At 45.9% G+C, this 22,405-nt stretch overlaps 1 protein-coding gene across 3 annotated transcripts in view; it reads right to left on the bottom strand.

Annotated features, from left to right (window-relative positions):
• Positions 1-22,405, bottom strand: part of LOC106574399 (sodium-driven chloride bicarbonate exchanger) — a 52,527-nt gene that overhangs the window by 5,904 nt on the left and 24,218 nt on the right. For all 3 annotated transcript variants that reach the window (XM_014150254.3, XM_014150253.3, XM_014150255.3), the window contains 13 exons: positions 17,009-17,150; positions 16,764-16,924; positions 16,377-16,565; positions 10,934-11,022; positions 10,324-10,481; positions 10,048-10,135; positions 9,786-9,932; positions 9,297-9,391; positions 7,591-7,765; positions 7,106-7,239; positions 4,398-4,643; positions 2,336-2,441; positions 122-283 (listed from right to left, as the gene is read on the bottom strand). In XM_014150254.3, the coding sequence (XP_014005729.1) occupies positions 122-283; positions 2,336-2,441; positions 4,398-4,643; positions 7,106-7,239; positions 7,591-7,765; positions 9,297-9,391; positions 9,786-9,932; positions 10,048-10,135; positions 10,324-10,481; positions 10,934-11,022; positions 16,377-16,565; positions 16,764-16,924; positions 17,009-17,150 (1,892 nt within the window). The remainder of the gene's footprint in view (positions 1-121; positions 284-2,335; positions 2,442-4,397; positions 4,644-7,105; positions 7,240-7,590; positions 7,766-9,296; positions 9,392-9,785; positions 9,933-10,047; positions 10,136-10,323; positions 10,482-10,933; positions 11,023-16,376; positions 16,566-16,763; positions 16,925-17,008; positions 17,151-22,405) is intronic.

Here is a 22,405-nt window from a genome sequence, read left to right as displayed (position 1 = left end):
CACCAAAGTCTGAGAGATTAAGGGACAAGCATCAATCAATCAAATATCATTGAAATCCCTGCACGTGGCTACCGGTCCACATCCCTTGCAATCAGGAAGCATGAGGTGTAGATGGACGTGCCTTGGTGGGGAAGTAGCGGCTGGTCTTGAACTCCTTGAGGAAAGCGGACATGAAGACAGTAGAGAAGAAGAGGACCACGGACCAGAAGAGGACGTCAGGAATGTAGGGTCCGTGGGGGCTACAGGCACTGCCCTCAAACTCCCCCCGGAACACAAAGCACTCCTACAACAGGAAGATACAGAGAGAGAGAGACCTGAGTGGAACCCCATATATTTCCTATGAAGTTAAACAGGATAGACTGGCCATCTTGCCTATTACATACTAAAACTACATACTGTGTACTAACAGTACTTACATACAATTTAGAACGTGCTGTTTAGTAAAAATGTAGGCTATTCAGTAAGCAACAAATATAAACATAGTACTCATCCATTCTGAGAAGACATCATCTAATGCACAATCACACTTGTTCCCCACTATTTGCTTATTTTTGAAGAGCGCATCACCTATTCTGATTATCAGCTGCTGTCAAACACACGTGGGTGTGAAAAGACGATTCTCTTCCTCAATAGTGTTCCAGCAAATTCTGTGCAGCGAACTGAGTATGACATCCTGGCATTTAAAGCATACACATTTTATTTCACATTTCACATACAATAAAACTTTTTTTTTTCGCATACCCAAAAAGCCTGCTATTTAGAAAGCAAGTATGGGTATTTGGACACGGCCACTGTAAGGCATGAGTTACCTAGATAGGAAAGATAATAAGACCCAGTCGAAGTTAGCCTCTGGTCCCAGATCTGTTTGCACTTTTCATAGCCAACTAACTCATACTGTATGGTTGCCACAACCATGGGCTTTACATACTTAACAGATCTGTAACCAGGCTATTTGGAAATGCATTGGCACACTCAACGTTAGATAAAATGTTTGTACATATAATCTGTAGTACTCTACCACTGACATTTCATATGAATGGCTCCACTATAAATATATTTCATGTCCTCTATGCACTGATTTGGACAGAATCAAAGGGCATGAGTGACTGGCCAATGCTGAACCATGTCTGTGTGAACCCAGTCATTCATACATGCATGCATGCACTTTGGATTGCAGTCACATAGTGTGTGTGTGTGCGTGCGCGCGCGCGCGTGTGTGTGTGTGTGTGTGTGTGTGTGTGTGTGTGTGTGTGTGTGTGTGTGTGTGTGTGTGTGTGTGTGTGTGTGTGTGTGTGTGTGTGTGTGTGCGTGCGTGCGTGCGTGCGCGCGCGCGCGCGCGCGTGCGTGCGTGCGTGCGTGCGTGCGTGCGTGCGTGCGTGCGTGCGTGCGTGCGTGTGTGCGTGACTGGCTTCATGCAGGTATGCATATAGTATGTGCATGCATGTGTGTGTGCATACGTGGGAGTGAGATTGACACACTAAGCCTTCAGAAGTGTGACAGAGTCACAGTGAATACTAAAAGAATGCTCTATGGTGACCGTGCGTGGATAAATCCTGTTGAAATCCTGCCTACATGTCTTTAATCCTGTCACACTGTTCTGTTCCCTCTGGGGAAACACATTGTACTACCAAGAGACAATGTCTATCCCTATAGCCTCACACCCCTCTCCAGGGGATGGCTATTTCACCATGAAAAATACACTATATTTATACAATATAATATTTGTAGCAATTTGCTGATGAGTGATGTTTTAGAAGTAAATGAGTAGGGAGTGTTAGTTACATTTTTTTATTTATGTAACCTTTATTTAACTAGGCAAGTCAGTTAAGAACAAATTCTTATTTACAATGACGGCCTAACAAAAGGTAAAAGGCCTCCTGCGGGGACGGGGGCCGGGATTAAAAATAAAAAATAAAATATAGGACAGAACACACATCCCGACAAGAGAGACACCACAACACTACATGGAGACCTAGGTCAACAACATAGCATGGCAGAAACACATGACAACACAGCATGGTAGCAACACAACATGACAACAACATGGTAGCAACACAACATGGTACAAACATTATTGGGCACAGACAACAGCACAAAGGGCAAGAAGGTAGAGACAACAATCATGTCTCAATATTACTTCAGGGGGTGGTTATTGGTCAATAGTACCCCGTATTGCCTGACCCTGCACTATAATACTACTGACCTCTAGAAGTTCATGTGATGATTGCACAGTGCGGCTGGTGCTCCGCTACAGAAGGAGGTAGGTCCTTACAGATCATGGCTTCATCCCCCTGAACCCAAGATCAGGGCTTTTAGGCTTCAAACCCCTCTTTACCTTGACCTCCATGCTGGTCCAGTTGACCTCTGATGCAGTGATGTTCCTGTCCTCCCAGTACCTCAGAGTGGAGTTGCTGGGATCCTTTGGCTCTACACACGCACACCTGCCATATGCACAACACACATATGCATGGGTACACACACACACACACACACACACACACACACACACACACACACACACACACACACACACACACACACATAAACAGTCACACAAAAGCCCGCAGACACACACATGCACAAGTACACACACACGTGCACGAGTAAACACACACAGACTCGTCATGTTCCAGCCTTAGTCTAAACATGTCAACACATTTGTGTTCTCTACTATATGAGTTGTTCCACCTCAAAAAGCACAAGAAAGAGGATTTGGATTGTTCTGAAATCCTTTCTGTAGTTAGAAACAGATAAGATTAGCGTTCCTGAAATATTATTTTGTTGAAATATAATTAGATTTCTGAGAAATTAAAGGATTGCACCCAAATTGGCCATTTTAATTTATAGGATTTATATGAGCAAAAGCAATTGGTTGTCTACCTAAAGTAGCAAAGAAAATGTTGTGATCCATTTAATTAACACAAGAGACCAACAAAATGGATAAAAGGGTGTGGTGACAGTAGCAGGAACAGCGGCAACACCTGGTACTTTCACACTAATTTATGATACAGAATACAAGTGACTTCAATGGCTAATTTCTCTGAACAGGGGGGGGGGGGGGGGGGGGGGGGGGGAACATCACCAGATTCACAGGGAATACATTACAAAGGATGAAGAAGCAATACTCCAAGCAGCAGCTCCGTACTACGTGCCAGACATAAAGAACTGATACTGTATACTGGTTGTTACGGTGGGTTTGGTGTGGGATGTGGGGGTTCAGTGGGTGGCTTTCATTGGATTCCTCAAGTCTTAAGTCTCATTGTTATGAAGAATTATGGTCCAAATCGGATGTTAGGTACTATATTTATTTAAGATTATATGAATCCTATGAATTAAAAAACAGCCAATTTGGGTGACATCAATTTAATTTCTCAGAGATCAAATTATATTCCAACAAAATAATGTTTCAGGAATCCTAATCTTATCTGTTTCTAACTACAGAAACAATTTCAGAACAATCTGAGATGGCGGGTGACATGGCTTGACAAAATTTCATGGATTGACCCATAAGGATTAATGTCGATGACTTCACCAATGTACGGAAAACATTAACTTGACCGTACATTACATCGACTTGGAACGATTACATAATGTATTAATGTACGTCCCTGGGTTTACACATGGGATTATTCAGCATAGTGCAATAATCTTGGAGCATTACCAAAAAACTGGATAAACTGCCCATATTGCTCATCTGTGCTTTGATGATGTCGCTAGCTAACACTAAAACTATGTGTACAGGACTCTGCTATACTGTCTGTGTTTTGGCCACAAAAAAACAGTTTTCCACCTGCAGTATTGTAAGTGGAGTACTACTTACACTTAAGAATACTACTTAAACAAAGAGGTCAAATTTACTCCTATCACTACTAGTTCCACTTAAGAGTAGTGGTAGTTAGTGGAGTACTGGTTCCATTAATGAGTACACTCTTAGAAAAAAGGGTTCCAAAAGGGTTCTTTAGCTGTCCCCATAGGAGAACCCTTTTTGGTTCCAGGTAGGGTCCTGTACACATAGTTTTAGTGTTAGCTAGCTACATCTTCAAAGCACTCTGTGGAAAGGGTTCTACATGGAACCCAAAATAGTTCTACCTGGAAACAACAGGGTTCAACCTGGAACGAAAAAGGGTTCTTCAAAGGGTTCTCCCGTGGGGACACCCGAAGAACCCTTTTAGGTTCTAGATAGCACCTTTTTCTGTAAGAGTATACTACAGGTTAAGAGTACTAGTTTAATTTGTTGGCAGTTAATGGAGTACTACTTCCCCCTATGAGTACTACAGTTGAGTTTACTAGTTGCACTTAGAAGTACTGGTAGTTAGAGGAATACTAGTTCCACTTATGACTATTTGATCCACTCACGAGTATTAGTTCCACTAACTAATATTATTTCCATGACTTACGAGTACTGGGTGAGTTTCTGCAGGTTGTTGTTCATGTTGATGGGGTAGTGTTCCCCCAGGTGGATGAGTTTCTCCAGGGCCTCGTAGATGAAGATGATGCAGATGAGCGAGGCGAAGGCCTCCTCTGTGAAGCGGGTGATGTAACAGACTAGAGAGCTAGCGTCTGTAGCCACCAGAACCAGGCAGAGGAACGCCGTCCACAGGCCGATACAGGCCCTCAGGGAGAGGTAGGACAGGTCATAGTCCCTGTGGACAAAAACACACACACACGTGTAACTGGTGGGATGCGAACCCCCATCTCCCACTCGGAAGACCAACGTCTTAACCATTAGACCAAAAGGACATTCCTTCTTGGGCCGAGGTTGTCACCGATTTTCAAACGAGCGCACACATACACGGACACACACACACGCATGTGCACACACACACAATAAGTGACTGCAATGCAAAGTGCGAGCGTGCATGAATGACTTGGTTCAGAGAGACATGATTCAGCATGAGCCAGTCACTCATGCACGCACATTGAGTCTGTCCAAATCTTTGCATAGTGGAAATGGAGTCACTAACATTAAATATATTTATAGTGGAGCCGTCAATATAAAATGTCAGTGGTACAGTACCACAGACATTGTACTTAACATTATCTGCCAATATATTTCCAATTAGCCTGGTCCCAGATCTGTTCACATATATACAGTTGAAGTCGGAAGTTTACATACACCTTAGCCAAATACATTTAAACTCAGTTTTTCACAATTCCTAACATTTAATCAGAGTAAAAACTCCCTGTGTTAGGTCAGTTAGGATCACCACTTATTTGAGTATTTGATAGCATTGCCTTTAAATTGTTTAACTTGGGTCAAACGTTTCGGGTAGCCTTCCACAAGCTTCCCACAATAAGTTGGGTGAATTTTGGCCCATTCCTCCTGACAAAGCTGGTGTAACTGAGTCAGGATTGTAGGCCTCCGTGATCGCACACGCTTTTTCAGTTCTGCCCACAAATTGTCTATAGGACTGAAGTCAGGGCTTTGTGATGGCCCCTCCAATACCTTAACTTTGTTGTCCTTAAGCCATTTTGCCACAACTTTGGAAGTATGCTTGGGGTCATTGTCCATTTGGAAGACCCATTTGCGACCAAGCTTTAACTTCCTGATTGATGTCTTGAGATGTTGCTTCAATATATCCACGCAATTTTCCTGCCTCATGATGCCATCTATTTTGTGAAGTGCACCAGTCCCTCCTGCAGCAAAGCACCCCCACAACATGATGCTGCCACCCCCGTGCTTCACGGTTGGGATGGTGTTCTTCGGGTTGCAAGCCTCCCCCTTTTTCCTCCAAACATAACGATGGTCATTATGGCCAAACAGTTCCATTTTCGCTTCATCAGACCAGAGGACATTTCTCCAAAAAGTATGATATTTGTCCCCATGTGCAGTTGCAAACCGTAGTCTGGCTTTTTTATGGCGGTTTTGGAGCAGTGGCTTCTTCCATGCTGAGCAGCCTTTAAGGTTAAGTCGATATAGGACTCGTTTTACTGTGGAAATAGATACATTTGTACCCGTTTCCTCCAGCATCATCACAAGGTCCTTTGCTGTTGTTCTGAGATTGATTTGCACTTTTCACACCAAAGTGCGTTCATCTCTAGGAGACAGAACGCGTCTCCTTCCTGAGCGGTATGACGGCTGCGTGGTCCCATGGTGTTTATACTTGCATACTATTGTTTGTACAGATGAACGTGGTACCTTCAGGCATTTGGAAATTGCTCCCAAGGATGAACCAGACTTGTGGAGGTCTACAATTGTTTTTCTGAGGTCTTGGATGATTTCTTTTGATTTTCCCATGATGTCAAGCAAAGAGGCACTGAGTTTGAAGGTAGGCCTTGAAATACATCCACAGGTATACCTCCAATTGACTCAAATGATGTCAATTAGCCTATCAGAAGCTTCTAAAGCCATGACATAATTTTCTGGAATTTTCAAAGCTGTTTAAAGGCACAGTCAACTTGGTGTACGTAAACTGGAATTGTGATACAGTGAATAATAAGTGAAATAATCTGTCTGTAAACAATTGTTGGAAAAATGACTTGTGTCATGCACAAAGTAGATGTCCTAACCGACTTGCCAAAACTATAGTTTGTTAACAAGAAATGTGTGGAGTGATTGAAAAACAAGTTAATGACTCCAACCTATGTAAACTTCCGACTTCAACTGTGTGTGTGTGCGCACACACACACACACACACACACACACACACACACACACACACACACACACACACACACACACACCACAAAAGGAGAGAATGTAGATAGTAGTTGAGATATTAATCAAACAACACATCAACACATTGAAAAACAAGTTTTAATGACTCCAACCTAAGTGTATGTAAACTTCCAACTTCAACTGTAGCCATAGTTATAGTCCCTGTGGACAAACACACACGTGTAACTGGTGGGATGCGAACCCTCATCTCCCACTCGGAAGACCAACGTCTTAACTATAAGACCAAAAGGACATTTCTTCTTGGGCCGAGGTTGTCATCGATTTTCACACGAGCGACACACACACGGACACACACGGACACAGCCTTAGAAAAACCCATATACTTAAAGTCTTCCTGAATGCCAGGAACAATGTACTGTAGCCATGTCACAGTGAAGAGAGCAGCTAAGACAATGTGACAATGTATCTGAAATGGGGCAAACTCACTTGCAGAATTTGAAGAGAATCTTCTCAAAGACTAGAACAGGGCCTGTGCTGCCTAGGATAGTGAGAGGCTGCCCAGCGAACAGGGAGTAGGCTATCCCCGTCATGGAGGCTCCGAACAGGGACTCAATTGCACTCTGGTCAAAAGGGGACGTCAAAGTAATGGGTTAATGGACGACAGGTTACATAGCACTTTCATAATAACTACACTGTCTGTGCAGTCTTTATTTGTTGAAGATGCTTATCTACTAGGGGATACGGCAAGCAAAACCTAGCTATTCGTTTAGTTCAGCTTCATCAGGACACCATCGTGCTTACCTAACGTGTGAATATAAAAGTGCTTTATTGTTGTGCATAACTCCATCAGAAATCCCAACGAACACATGAAGTAGGCCTTCAGGAAGCCAGACTGTTCCCCTGCCATTCGTGATAACATGTTAACGCTGCAAAGCCAATGCGTGTCATGTAGTATGAGCGGTGTGTCTTACTATGCGTCCCTCGGTGGCTTCCCCCAGCAGTCCTCCGAAGGTGATGACAGGAGACATGCAGGCACAGTAGAGGAAAAGAAAGGAGGCCAGACACTGCAGGCTCAAAGCGTCCGTGTAGTCAGACAGGTAGTGGGGCGCCTTGCGCTTGATGTCCATGAAGAACCCTCCAAAGAACCTGGAAATCACACACACATTAGAGCATGTACACGAGCACACACACACACACACCACACACACACACACACACACACACACACACACACACACACACACACACACACACACACACACACACACACACACACACCACCTTAGTGAACCAGCATCAAATACCATATGAAGTAAAAGGAGTCAAATGTGTTCCCTTTTATTTTTCAGTTTCAATTAAAAAGTATGCACCATAGTGTGTTTTTAAGTGTTTTTTGTTGTTGTTGTTTTTTTAAACATTCCCATAGGCCACACACTAGGAGGAGGGATGGAGAGAGGAAAGATTCTGATGTTAGAGGAAGCACATGGCGACATAGCCAGAGGCGCTTGCCAGGGTAACGGGAGGCGTGACTTTGAGTGGTATTTCAGCCGAGCGGGGATGGATGCTACGCTGTGGCCCTCCGGGAGATCATGGCTCACAGCAGAACTGGGCTGCAGGCCAATCTACTGTACATGTCAGGATGAGTTCCTCAGAGACCTACTGTAGCAGGGAGCATCCCTTACAACTACATCACTTATTAAAAACCCACGACATACAGTACCACTTACTACAACTGCACATAGCCTACTGCCTCCCTCTAAATATACTGTATTACACTACTGCAGCTTCCTCCTCACTCTAGATACACTCTACTACACTTCTGTAGATACCCAAAACACGTGACACCTACAATAAAGTATTGTTAATAAAGTTGTAACACTGTATTGTGAGTGTCCATAAGTACTTATATGCTACTGCTAATAAGATACAAATAATTCATGAATTCATTTACATTATTTTGCACTGTTAAGTATTTATTAGGCCTTTTATTAGATAACACTTTATTTACAGGATCAAAATGCGTATGAGCGAACGCTGTAGGCTATTAACTATTGAACTAATTATAGCCTATAAAACAGATTCAGGTCAGCACTTAGTTAATGCACACTTAGTGCTCGTATTATAAGAGGACATGATTACATGACAAACTAATAATAGCTTAATAAAAGATTGAAATCGGACCCCGTGTTGATGCACACAGGTAGTGATTTATATGTGGACATCAAATTGTACAATGAAGTGTTACCAAAATAGCTAGAGTGTTTTCTCCAGTGTTGTCGAGGCACATTTTAATAAGTGATGCTGGTCTTATGTAGGAAAGTATGCATGGATGATTCCAAATGCACGTATCACACTGAGTCAATCACAGCTCTTTTTGTGAACGCAGAGCTTGAGGAACGAGAGAGACCCATAAGGATGTGTGTTTTTTAAAGGATGGCTAGATGTACTGCTGGAGACAGGGAGAGCCGGAGAGGAGACAAAACAGGGGACTGAAAGACAAAGAGGACCTTAGATGGTCCACAGTGCTGTAGATCACACTCACAGTGCTAGCCAGCCTAATCTCAGCCCAAACACACACACACCACTTCCCTTCAACTCCCAACCACCACACACACACACACACACACACACACACACACACACACACACACACACACACACACACACACAAACCTACCTTCCTGTGCGCTGTAGCTCTGGGCCTCCATGGCCACCAGGTTCCTCTGCTTCTCCCAGATCTCCGTTGGGTAGAGGAGGGACCTTGCGCTTTTCCTGTGTGGTAAAGAATAGAGGTCAGAGGTCAGATGGAAAATAAATATTTATTTGCCAAAAATAGCTATATCATTTATTTTCAATGCATCTCCACTAGTAGGAATTGGCCTAAAATAGCCTGTCAGGCAAAACATTCCTTCCAACAACACGGGACTGTTTTTTTAAGGACAAGCAGTCTGGCACGTACCAAAAACAGCTGATGATAGAAAAACAAAACAAATGGATTCAGAAGGGATTTAGAGCGTGTCCTTGGGGTACACCAGCAGTTAAATCCGAGTACAATTTAGATTGGGTTTAGCCAGTGATGCAGTCGGAAGCAAACTAACAGATGATGGCATAGGGTCAGAGCCAAATATATATGCATCTCAAAATAAGTCTCCAGGAAGAGGTTCACCTGAGAGGGCACGTTTTTGGGCGGCTCTATCCTGATGGAGGGGTCCCACTCCCCAGGTGGCAACACAGTCACCTGGTCCAGGAACTCATCAATGCCGGCCACCAGGTCGTTCCTGTCCTTGGCTTTATACGCCACGTCATGGAACACCTGGGAGGGGGCAGAGAGGGAATGGGGTTAACCTGTATGCGTCATCATGAGCTGTTCTTAAACTTGGCTAACATAACCAAAGTACACACAGGACTACTGCAACGTGGATACTTACCTCGTCTGTCATCAGAGTTGCGATGGATCGGCCAATCTCATGGTACTGTGGTCCTTTTCCCAGAGGTCCCAGCAGAATGAACAGGAACCTGAGGGAGAACAGAGAAGAATGTTTCAACCATGGTTTTTGACCTTAAATAGAGTGCATCCACTCAGGAACTTACCCAATGCAAAAACACCTATCCCACTTTAGTTACGAACACATACAATTCATAGTATTAACAGTAATCATCATTAACAACAATATTATAATATAATGAGAGTGTGTGTGTCTGACCTGGTGGTGATGGGGACCTCAGCTAGGCCGTTGAGCAGCACGGCGGGACACAAACGGACAAAGGCCACCACAGGCTGCTCCAGGAACTCTAGCTCCCCCACCAGGACGTTGGATGCCTCTGCACCGGGCGGAATCTTCTTCATGAAGTGGAGGTCAATCTACAGACATTAATCCTATTTAGCTAATAGGAGATAGGAAAATATGCTAAATAGGGTCGACTAAAATGAGGGCCAAGGGATCATGGGGCCCACTGAGAAATCTGTCATAAATAGGCTACAGCAGATGTTTGGCTAGATACTGGGTTGTGACTAGAATCAGTGGGTTTATTATTCATTGAGCTACAGAGAAATGGCTAAACACTTTGAGTGGGTCACACAGCATAGTAAATGCACTGGTCCAACACATAAAAACTGGTGGTTCGCATAGTCACAGTAATGTAGCTACTAGCTAATGTACTGCATGTCGATAAAAAAGTAGAATTGTGCTTAGTGGAAACTTTTGGGTGACCTGGTAGCCTGGTAGCCAACCTTAGTATGACAACAACCATAGGAGTTGGCTATACAGAACATACAAATAATGGTGCGACCAGGCTAGGTGAGTGGGGCCTTACTTTGCTGAAGTCCACATGGCTGTTCTCCCGGCTGACATGTTCCTTGCCCTCTGTGGTGGCTGGCTGGGACTGGGGAGAGACAGTCTGACCTGGGCGACATCAGGACAGGAGAGAGCCAGCCTGTTAGTCACTCTCACTGGACAACATACTGCACTGTATTCGGATTAAGACTTTTAGTGTAACACTATAATCTAGATGAAATTGATTAATCCTTCCTAGATTAAAGAAGGAATGAGGCCTTGACGATAGTCTATGTGATCAAAACGTTGCACTTCCTAAGTTGAATTTGCAAGTAGTACTACTTTACTTTTGAAGGTTTGGTACTGCCCAAGAGATTAGAGAAAACACAGGGAGATTATCTATGGCGTACTGGCGGTAATGAAGTGGTTATGACTGGTTTCTGTGTTTGCAACATCTAAATGAGTTCCATTTGAGAAAGGCTCAGTGTTAGTCTCAGACTAGACTATAGGCGTCCTGGCTAGTTGCCTGTATAGATCTCCTCATCTGGGTCCATTGTTGGGATAGGGCAGTAACCCTGGGCAACAGCCTGGTTTAACTTGGGTCAAACTGTTTATTGTTTAACTTGGGTCAAACGTTTCGGGTAGCCTTCCACAAGCTTCCCACAATAAGTTGGGTGAATTTTGGCCCATTCCTCCTGACAGAGCTAGTGTAACTGAGTCAGGTTTGTAGGCCTCCTTGCTCACACACACTTTTTCAGTTCTGCCCACAAATTTTCTATAGAATTGAGGTCAGGGCTTTGTGATGGCCCATTTGCGACCAAGTTTTAACTTCCTGACTGATGTCTTGAGATGTTGCTTCAATATATCCACATACATTTCCTTCCACATGATGCCATCTATTTTTTGAAGTACCACAGTCCCTCCTGCAGCAAAGCACCCCCACAACATTATGCTGCCACCCCCGTGCTTCACGGTTGGGATGGTGTTCTTGTCACGGTTGTTGTCGGTGAAGGAGGACCAATACGCAGCAGGTACGTGTATGCTCATCTTGATTTTTATTAACTACAAAAATGAACATACAAAATAACAAAAACGAAACGAACGAACAACTACAAACAGTCTGGTAAAGCATACGGCTTACACACAGAACAATCACCCACAAATAACACATAACACCCCCTGCCACGCCCTGACCAAACTACAAAACAATTAACCTTATATACTGGCCAGGACGTGACAGTACCCTCCCCTTAAAGGTGCTACCCCAGAAGCACCTTAACAAAAAATAACCCCAAGCAACACCAACAAAAAGTCCCCTTTTCTAAAGGGAGGGAAGGGAGGGTGGCTGCCGTCAACGACGGCACTGTGCGACACCCCCCCCTCCCCAACCCACCTATTTCTGGAGGTGGCTCTGGTTCCGGCCGTTCCAGGCTGTCGGGCCACTCTGGCATCGCCGAGGGGCAGTCGGGCCAGTCTGGCATCGCCGGGGGGCAGTCGGGCCAGTCTGGCATCGCCGGGGGACAGTCTGGGCAGTCTGGCAGTTCGGGACAGTCTGGCAGTTCGGGACAGTCTGGGCAGTCTGGCAGTTCGGGACAGTCTGGGCAGTCTGGCAATTCGGGACAGTCTGGGCAGTCTGGCAATTCGGGACAGTCTGGGCAGTCTGGCCACTCGGGACAGTCTGGGCAGTCTGGCCACTCGGGCCACTCCGGCAGTTCAGGGCAGTCTGGCCACTCCGGCAGTTCAGGGCAGTCTGGCCACTCCGGCAGTTCAGGGCAGTCTGGCCACTCCGGCAGTTCAGCGCAGTCTGGCCACTCCGGCAGTTCAGCGCAGTCTGGCCACTCCGGCAGTTCAGCGCAGTCTGGCCACTCCGGCAGTTCAGCGCAGTCTGGCCACTCCGGCAGTTCAGGGCAGTCTGGCCACTCCGGCAGTTCAGGGCAGTCTGGCCACTCCGGCAGTTCAGGGCAGTCTGGCCACTCCGGCAGTTCAGGGCAGTCTGGCCACTCCGGCAGTTCAGGGCAGTCTGGCCACTCCGGCAGTTCAGGGCAGTCTGGCCACTCCGGCAGTTCAGGGCAGTCTGGCCACTCCGGCAGTTCAGGGCAGTCTGGCCACTCCGGCAGTTCAGCGCAGTCTGGCCACTCCGGCAGTTCAGCGCAGTCTGGCCACTCCGGCAGTTCAGCGCAGTCTGGCCACTCCGGCAGTTCAGCGCAGTCTGGCCACTCCGGCAGTTCAGCGCAGTCTGGCCACTCCGGCAGTTCAGCGCAGTCTGGCCACTCGGCAGTTCAGGGCAGTCTGGCCACTCCGGCAGTTCAGGGCAGTCTGGCCACTCCGGCAGTTCAGGGCAGTCTGGCCACTCCGGCAGTTCAGGGCAGTCTGGCCACTCCGGCAGTTCAGGGCAGTCTGGCCACTCCGGCAGTTCAGGGCAGTCTGGCCACTCCGGCAGTTCAGGGCAGTCTGGCCACTCCGGCAGTTCAGGGCAGTCTGGCCACTCCGGCAGTTCAGCGCAGTCTGGCCACTCCGGCAGTTCAGCGCAGTCTGGCCACTCCGGCAGTTCAGCGCAGTCTGGCCACTCCGGCAGTTCAGCGCAGTCTGGCCACTCCGGCAGTTCAGCGCAGTCTGGCCACTCCGGCAGTTCAGCGCAGTCTGACCTCTCTGGCGACTGTTGACTGGCGGGCAGCTCTGGCGACTGTTGACTGGCGGGCAGCTCTGGCGACTGTTGACTGGCGGGCAGCTCTGACGACTGTTGACTGGCGGGCAGCTCTGATGATGACTGTTGACTGGCGGGCAGCTCTGATGATGACTGTTGACTGGCGGGCAGCTCTGATGATGACTGTTGACTGGCGGGCAGCTCTGATGATGACTGTTGACTGGCGGGCAGCTCTGATGATGACTGTTGACTGGCGGGCAGCTCTGATGATGACTGTTGACTGGCGGGCAGCTCTGATGATGACTGTTGACTGGCGGGCAGCTCTGATGAAGACTGTTGACTGGCGGGCAGCTCTGATGATGACTGTTGACTGGCGGGCAGCTCTGATGATGACTGTTGACTGGCGGGCAGCTCTGATGATGACTGTTGACTGGCGGGCTGACGCACTATAATCCTGGTGCGTGGTGCTGGTACCGGATATACCAGCTTATGAACACGCACCTCCAGGCTAGTGCGGGGAGCAGGAACAGGACGAGTCGGACTGGGTTGACGCACTTCCGGGTCCGCACGAGAGACAGGAGCTGGAAACCCAGGGCTATGGAGGCGCACAGTCGGTCTAGATCTTACCTCCTGCACAACCCGCCTTGGCTGGATGGAACTAGTAACCCTGTACGAGCGGGGTGCTCGTACAGGGCAGACTGGGCTGTGCAGGGGCCTGATGGTAGCCGTGCGTAGAGCGGGAGTTGGGTAGCCTGGTCCTCGGAGGCGTACCGGCGACCAGATGCGCTGCGCAGGCATCCTCCTACCAGGCTGGATGCCCGCTCTAGCACGGCACCTGCGAGGGGCTGGAATAATGCGCACCGGACTGTGCGTGCGTATGGGTGAGATAGTGCGCTCCTCAGCGAAACATAGCGCTCTCCACCCCATACGCTCCTCCATATAACCACGGGTAGCTGGCTTCCGGCTCTTCTTACGCCTAGCCACACTACCCGTGTGCCCCCCCCAAAAAATGTTCTTGGGGGTGCCTCTCGTGCATCTCCTTCAGCGCATCCACTCTGGCCTCGTACCACCGCCTCTCTGCCTTGGCTGCCTCAATTTCCCACTACGGGCGGCGATAATCCCCAGCCTGATGCCAGGGTCCGGCCCCGTCCAGAACTTCCTCCCAAGTCCACTTCTCCCGCCAGTCCAACTCGAACTCCGTCTGCTCCTTCCTCTGCTGCTTGGTCCTTTGGTGGTGGGTGATTCTGTCACGGTTGTTGTCGGTGAAGGAGGACCAATACGCAGCAGGTACGTGTATGCTCATCTTGATTTTTATTAACTACAAAAATGAACATACAAAATAACAAAAACGAAACGAACGAACAACTACAAACAGTCTGGTAAAGCATACGGCTTACACACAGAACAATCACCCACAAATAACACATACAAACACACCCTAATATATGGGACTCTCAATCAAAGGCAGATAGACAACACGTGCCTTCAACTGAGAGTCCCAACCCCAATCAACCAAACATAGAAACACACACACTAGACTAACCATAGAATTAACTAAACATAAACCAAAACCCGGAAATACTAAATCAAACACCCTTTACACAAACACACCACCCCGAACCACATAAAACAAATACCCCCTGCCACGCCCTGACCAAACTACAAAACAATTAACCTTATATACTGGCCAGGACGTGACAGTTCTTCAGCCTGCAATTCTCCCCCTTTTTCCTCTGAACATAACGATGGTCATTATGGCCAAACAGTTCTATTTTTGTTTCATCAGATCAGAGGACATTTCTACAAAAAGTACGATCTTTGTCCCCATGTGCAGTTGCAAACCGTAGTCTGGCTTTTTTATGGTGGTTTTGGAGCAGTGGCTCCTTCCTTGCTGAGCGGCCTTGCAGGTTAATGTCGATATAGGACTCGTTTTTACTGTGGATATAGATACTATTGTACCTGTTTCCTCCAGCATCTTCACAAGGTGCTTTGCTGTTGTTCTGGGATTGATTTGCACTTTTCGCACCAAAGTACGTTCATGTCTAGGAGACAGAACGCGTCTCCTTCCTGAGCGGTATGACGGCTGCGTGGTCCCATGGTCTTTATACTTGCGTACTATTGTTTGTACAGACGAACGTGGTACCTTCAGGCATTTGGAAATTGCTCCCAAGGTCTTGGCTGATTTCTTTTGATTTTCCCATGATGTCAAGCAAAGAGGCACTGAGTTTGAAGGTAGACCTTGAAATACATCCACAGGTACACCTCCAATTGACTCAAATGATGTTAATTAGTCTATCAGAAGCTTCTAAAGCCATGACATCATTTTCTGGAATTTTCCAAGCTGTTTAAAGGCACAGTCAACTTAGTGTATGTAAACTTCTGACCCACTGAAATTGTGATACAGTGAATTATAAGTGAAACCTAACCAACTTGCCAAAACTATAGTTTGTTAACAAGAAATGTGTGGAGTGGTTGAAAATACGAGTTTTAATAACTCCAACCTATGTAAACTTCCGACTTCAACTGTGTGTATACACACACACACACACACACACACACACACACACACACACACACACACACACACACACACACACACACACACACACACACACACACACACACACACACACACACACACACACACACACACACGCAAACAACACAGACACACACACATAAATACACAGAGACACACACACAAAAGGAGAGAATGTAGATAGAAGTTGAGATATTAATCAAACAACACATCAAGCCACATAGAGACACAACACAGCACAACAATCAGAAAAGCCACAAAACTGTGATTGGTGTGTGGTTGGTTGGTTGGTGAGCTCACCGTTCTTGTCCATGGAGTGGGGCTCGGAATGCTTCTTGCCGATGTCGGCGAAGGAGCGTACAATGGGGATGCGGTTGGCCAGCTTCTTGTGGTTCTGGTGGTGGTGCTGCTTCAGGAGCGCCTCACGGATCCTCCTCCTCACGTCCTCCCCCACCACGGTCGACACCTCATGCTGGTCCAAGACCATATCTGAGAGAACACACATATAGATTGGTTAGGGGTTTGAGTGCCTTGCTCAAGGGCACAACGGCAGTAGTTGGCACCTGACATTCTAACTCCGGTAACCCTCCAGTTGCAGACTCACTCCCGCCAGGCTTTCCCCGCCGACCCTCGGATTTGAACCGGCAACCTTCTGGCCACCCTCCAATCCAGCACCACTCTACGTACCGGCGATCTCCTCCAGTGAGTTGGCCCTCATGTCCAGCAGCACAGTGCCATTGAGGATGCAGCTCCTCAGCTCAAACAGGCTGTGAAGAGACAGGGTGGCTACGTAGGGCTTGCTCCAACGCTCGCCTCCATCCTCCACGTCCTCCTCAAACTTCAGCCACCTACACACACACACAGATACGCATAAGCAGAAAAACAGACACCTGATTGGCTGTGGAGCTGGAGCGGGTCGTGCGATTGGTTACCTGGCGGTCTCCTTCCACTCTGCGTCCTCGCCCTCTCTCAGGCAGATCTCATCCAGCTCAGTGAAGAGGGCATGAGGTATGTGTTCCTCATCACCATCCTCTGTCCCTAGAAGGAACTGCACCCTCTGGGCAGGAGTGTCTGCTGTAGAGGGGTAGTGGATGTGAAGGAGAGATTTGGGAGTGTGGAGAGGGGGGAAGAAAGGGAGAGGGGGGAAGATGAGAAAGAGAGAAAGGGTGGTGAGAGAAAGAAAAAAAACTTTTTCCCAAACACAATGTGTCTAAACTCTGGTGTCCAAACACCCAGCATGCCCTAGACATTCTGTCTGAGAACCAACGAGGTTCACCTAGCCACATAATAATACACACAGGCACAAACGACCTGAGAACACAGCAGGAAAGGGTGGCCACAGCACTGAAGGGAGTGATTGAAGAAGCTTCTTCTACTTTCCCCAATGCACAAGTGGTTATCTCCACCCTGCTACCACGAAAAGACTTCCACCCTGCTACCATACAGCGGGTAAACGCAAGTATTTCCCATGACTGTGCCTCAAAACCAAATGTTTTCCTGGCCCACCACTCCACCCTGGAGTTGAACGGCCTCTATGACCAGGTCTACCTATACAAAGCTGCAGTGCCCACCTTCGCCTGGACTCTAAAGGACATCGCTCTCAAACGCAGCCCCAATACTTCACACAGGAGCACAGCTGTGCCCCCCCCCCCCCCCCCCCGAAACCTCCAGATAGAAGACCCACGCTGAGAGGACCTACATCCGGACCACAACACCACCAGCCACATACACACCCCCACCCCAACCGATCAACACCCCCCCGAAGTCAACCATGCCCACACCCCATTTAGGCCCCCTCAGATCAGACCTATGACCCTCCTGCCCACCCCATGCAACCCACCCCCACAAAGAGGGCCTCAACATGGAAGTCACACATACGCCCAGGCCATGAGCGGGCAAACAGGCCAAACCCCCACTCTTACACTAGCCCAAGCCAGGCTCTGCTCACACTTAATGGCCTGAGGCCAAACCACACGACCAACAACATTAGACACTTTATGGAACACAAAGCCTTTACTATCTCATCCTGGAATATCCAAGGCCTGATGTCATCTGCCTTTGGCCTAAAGAGCAGGAACCTGGACTTCATCAAAGAAATCAGAAATACAGACATTGTCATCATACAAGAAACCTGGTATAGAGGAGACAGACACACTAGTTGCCCTCTAGGTGACAGAGAGCTGGTAGTCCCATCCAACAAACTACCAGGTGTGAAACAGGGAAGGGACTCAGGGGGTATGCTAATTTGTTATAGAGCAGACCTAACTCACTCCATTAACCTGTTGGGGATAGGGGGCAGTATTTACACAGCCGGATAAAAAACGTACCCGATTTAATCTGGTTACTACTCCTGCCCAGTAACTAGAATATGCATATAATTAATGGCTTTGGATAGAAAACACCCTAAAGTTTCTAAAACTGTTTGAATGGTGTCTGTGAGTATAACAGAACTCATATGGCAGGCCAAAACCTGAGAAGATTCCATGCAGGAAGTGGCCTGTCTGACAAATTGTGTTTCATCTTGGCTCTTTTTAGTGAAGACTGAGGATCTTTGCAATAACGTGACACTTCCTACGGCTCCCATAGGCTCTCAGAGCCCGGGAAAAAGCTGAACGATATCGAGGCAGGCTCTGGCTGAAACACATTATCGCTTTTGGCAAGTGGCCGATCAGAGTACTATGGGCTTAGGCGCGTGCCCGAGTCGACCCCATGCTTTATTTTCTTTCGTCTGTTTACCTAAACGCAGATTCCCGGTCAGAATATTATCGCTTTTTTATGAGAAAAATGGCATAAAAATGTATTTTAAACAGCGGTTGACATGCTCCGAAGTACGGTAATGGAATATTTAGAATTTCTTTGTCACGAATTGCGCCATGCTCGTCACCCTTATTTACCCTTTCGGATAGTGTCTTGAACGCACGAACAAAACGCCGCTGTTTGGATATAACTATGGATTATTTTGAACCAAACCAACATTTGTTATTGAAGTAGAAGTCCTGGGAGTGCATTCTGACGAAGACAGCAAAGGTAATAACATTTTTCTTATAGTAAATCTGACTTTGATGAGTGCTAAACTTGCTGGGTGTCTAAATAGCTAGCCCTGTGATGCCGGGCTATCTACTGAGAATATTGCAAAATGTGCTTTCACCGAAAAGCTATTTTAAAATCGGACATATCGAGTGCATAGAGGAGTTCTGTATCTATAATTCTTAAAATAATTGTTATGCTTTTTGTGAACGTTTATCGTGAGTAATTTAGTAAATTCACCGGCAGTGTTCGGTGGGAATGCTAGTCACATGCTAGTCACATGCTAATGTAAAAAGCTGTTTTTTGATATAAATATGAACTTGATTGAACAAAACATGCATGTATTGTATAACATAATGTCCTAGGGTTGTCATCTGATGAAGATCATCAAAGGTTAGTGCTACATTTAGCTGTGGTTTGGGTTTATGTGACATTATATGCTAGCTTGAAAAATGGGTGTCTGATTATTTCTGGCTCGGTACTCTGCTGACATAATCTAATGTTTTTCTTTCGTTGTAAAGCCTTTTTGAAATCGGACAGTGTGGTTAGATTAACGAGAGTCTTATCTTTAAAATGGTGTAAAATAGTCATATGTTTGAAAAATTGAAGTTTTTGCATTTTTGAGGAATTTGAATAACGCGCCACGGGATTACACTGGCTGTTGAGTAGGTGGGACGCAAGCGTCCCACCTAGCCCATAGAGGTTAAATTAATCAAAACAGGAACATTTTACATTTGGCTAGAAATTCAAAGGAAATGATTTTAACAGAAACATTTCCTCCTGTGTGCTACCCCCTAGAATCCCCATACTTTAATGAAGACAGCTTCTTCATCCTGGAGGCGGAAATCAATCATTTCCAGGCCCAGGGACAAGTCTGTGGTGACCTAAATGCCAGAACCGGACAAGAACCTGACACCCTCAGCACATAGGGGGACAAACACCTGGCTGGAGGTGACAGCATTCCCTCCCTCATATGCCCCCCTAGGCACAAATATGACAATATAACCAACAAAAATGGGTCACAACTCCTGCAGCTCTGTTGCACGCTAGGTATGTACATAGTCAATGGTAAGCTTCGAGGGGACTCCTATGGTAGGTACACCTATAGCTCATCACTTGGCAGTAGTACTGTAGACTACTTTATCACTGACCTCAACCCAGAGTCTCTCAGAGTGTTCACAGTCAGCCCACTGACACCCCTATCAGACCACAGCAAAGTCACAGTCTACTTGAACAGAGCAATACTCAATCAGGAGGCATCAAAGCCAAAGGAACTGAGTAATATTAAGAAACGCTATAGATGGAAGGAATGTAGTTTGGAAACCTACTAAAAAACAATTAGGCAACAACAAATTCAATCCCTTTTAGACAACTTCCTGGACAAAACATTCCACTGTAATACTGAAGGTGTAAACTTGGTAGTAGAAAATCTCAACAGTATATTTGACCTCTCAGCTTCCCTATCAAATCTCAAAATCTCAAATAGAAAACCGAAGAAAATGAATAACAATGACAAATGTTTTGATGAAGAATGCAAAAATCTAAGAAAGAAATTGAGAAACCTGTCCAACTAAAAACATTGAGACCCGGAAAACCTGAGACTACGCCTTCACTATGGTGAATCACTAAAACAATGCAGAAATACACTACGGAAAAAGGAACAGCATGCCAGTAATCAGCGCAATGTAATTGAAGAATCCATAGACTAACCACTTCTGGTAAAATTGGAATACACTAAACAAAACAACAACACAAAGAATTATCTATCCAAAACGGAGATGTATGGGTAAACCACTTCTCCAATCTTTTTGACTGTATAACAAAGACCAAACTGCAAAAACATATACATGATGAAATACAAATCTTAGAATCAACTATTAAAGACTACCAGAACACACTGTATTCTCAAATTACCTTGAATGAACTACAGGACAAAATAAAAACCCTCCAACCCAAAAAGGCCTGTGGTGTTGATGGTATCCTAAATGAAATGATCAAATATACAAACAACAAATTCCAATTGGCTATACTAAAACTCTTTAACATCATCCTTAGCTCTGGCATCTTCCCTAATATTTGGAACCAAGGACTGATCACCCCAATCCACAAGTGGAGACAAATTTGACCCAAATAACTACCGTGGGATATGCGTCAACAGCAACCCTGGGAAAATCCTCTGCATTATTGTTAACAGCAGACTCGTACATTTCCTCTGTTAAAACAATGTACTGAGCAAATGTCAAATGGGCTTTTTACTTAATTATCGTACGACAGACCATGTTTTCACCCTGCATACCCTAATTGACAAACAAACAAACCAAAACAAAGACAAAGTCTTCTCATGCTTTGTTGATTTCAATAAAAGCCTTTGACACAATTTGGCATGAGAGTCTGCTATATAAATTGATGGAAAGTGGTGTTGGGGGAAAACATACGACATTATAAAATCCATGTACACAAACAACAAGTGTGCAGTTAAAAAATGCAAAAAACACACACATTTCTTCCCACAGGGCCATGGGGTGAGACAGGGATGCAGCGTAAGCCCCACCCTCTTCAACATAAATACATACATACATACATACATACATACATACATATATATATATATATATATATATATATATATATATCAACGAATTGGCGAGGGCACTAGAAAAGTCTGCAGCACCCGGCCTCACCCTACTAGAATCTGAAAGTCAAATGTCTACTGAAGATCTGGTGCTTCTGTCACCAACCAAGGAGGGCCTACAGCAGCACCCCCTGCACAGATTCTGCCAGACCTGGGCCCTGACAGTAAATCTCAGTAAGACCAACATTTTTTGATTTATTTTATTTCACCTTTATTTAACCAGGTAGGCCAGTTGAGAAAAAGTTCTCATTTACAACTGCAACCTGGCCAAGATAAAGCAAAGCAGTGCGACAAAAAACAACAGAGTTACACATAGGATAAACAAAAGTACAGTCAATAACACAATTGAAAAATCTATATGCAGTGTGTGCAAATGGAGTAAGGAGGTAAGGCAATAAATAGGCCATAGTAGCAAAGTAATTACAATTTAGCAAATTAACACTGAAGTGATAGATGTGCAGATGATGATGTGCAAGTAGAAATACTGGTGTGCAAAAGAGAAAAAAAGTAAATAAAAACAATATGGGGATGAGGTAGGTAGTTAGGTGGGCTATTTACAGATGGGCTATGTACAGCTGCAGCGATTGGTAAGCTGCTCAGATAGCTGATGCTTAAAGTTAGTGAGGGAGATATGTCTCCAACTTCAGCGATTTTTGCAATTCGTTCCAGT

The sequence above is a fragment of the Salmo salar genome, chromosome 16 (assembly GCF_965601325.2).
Source record: "Salmo salar chromosome 16, fSalSal1, whole genome shotgun sequence".
Taxonomy (NCBI): domain Eukaryota; kingdom Metazoa; phylum Chordata; class Actinopteri; order Salmoniformes; family Salmonidae; genus Salmo; species Salmo salar.
This window is presented reverse-complemented; position numbering and strand designations above follow the sequence as displayed.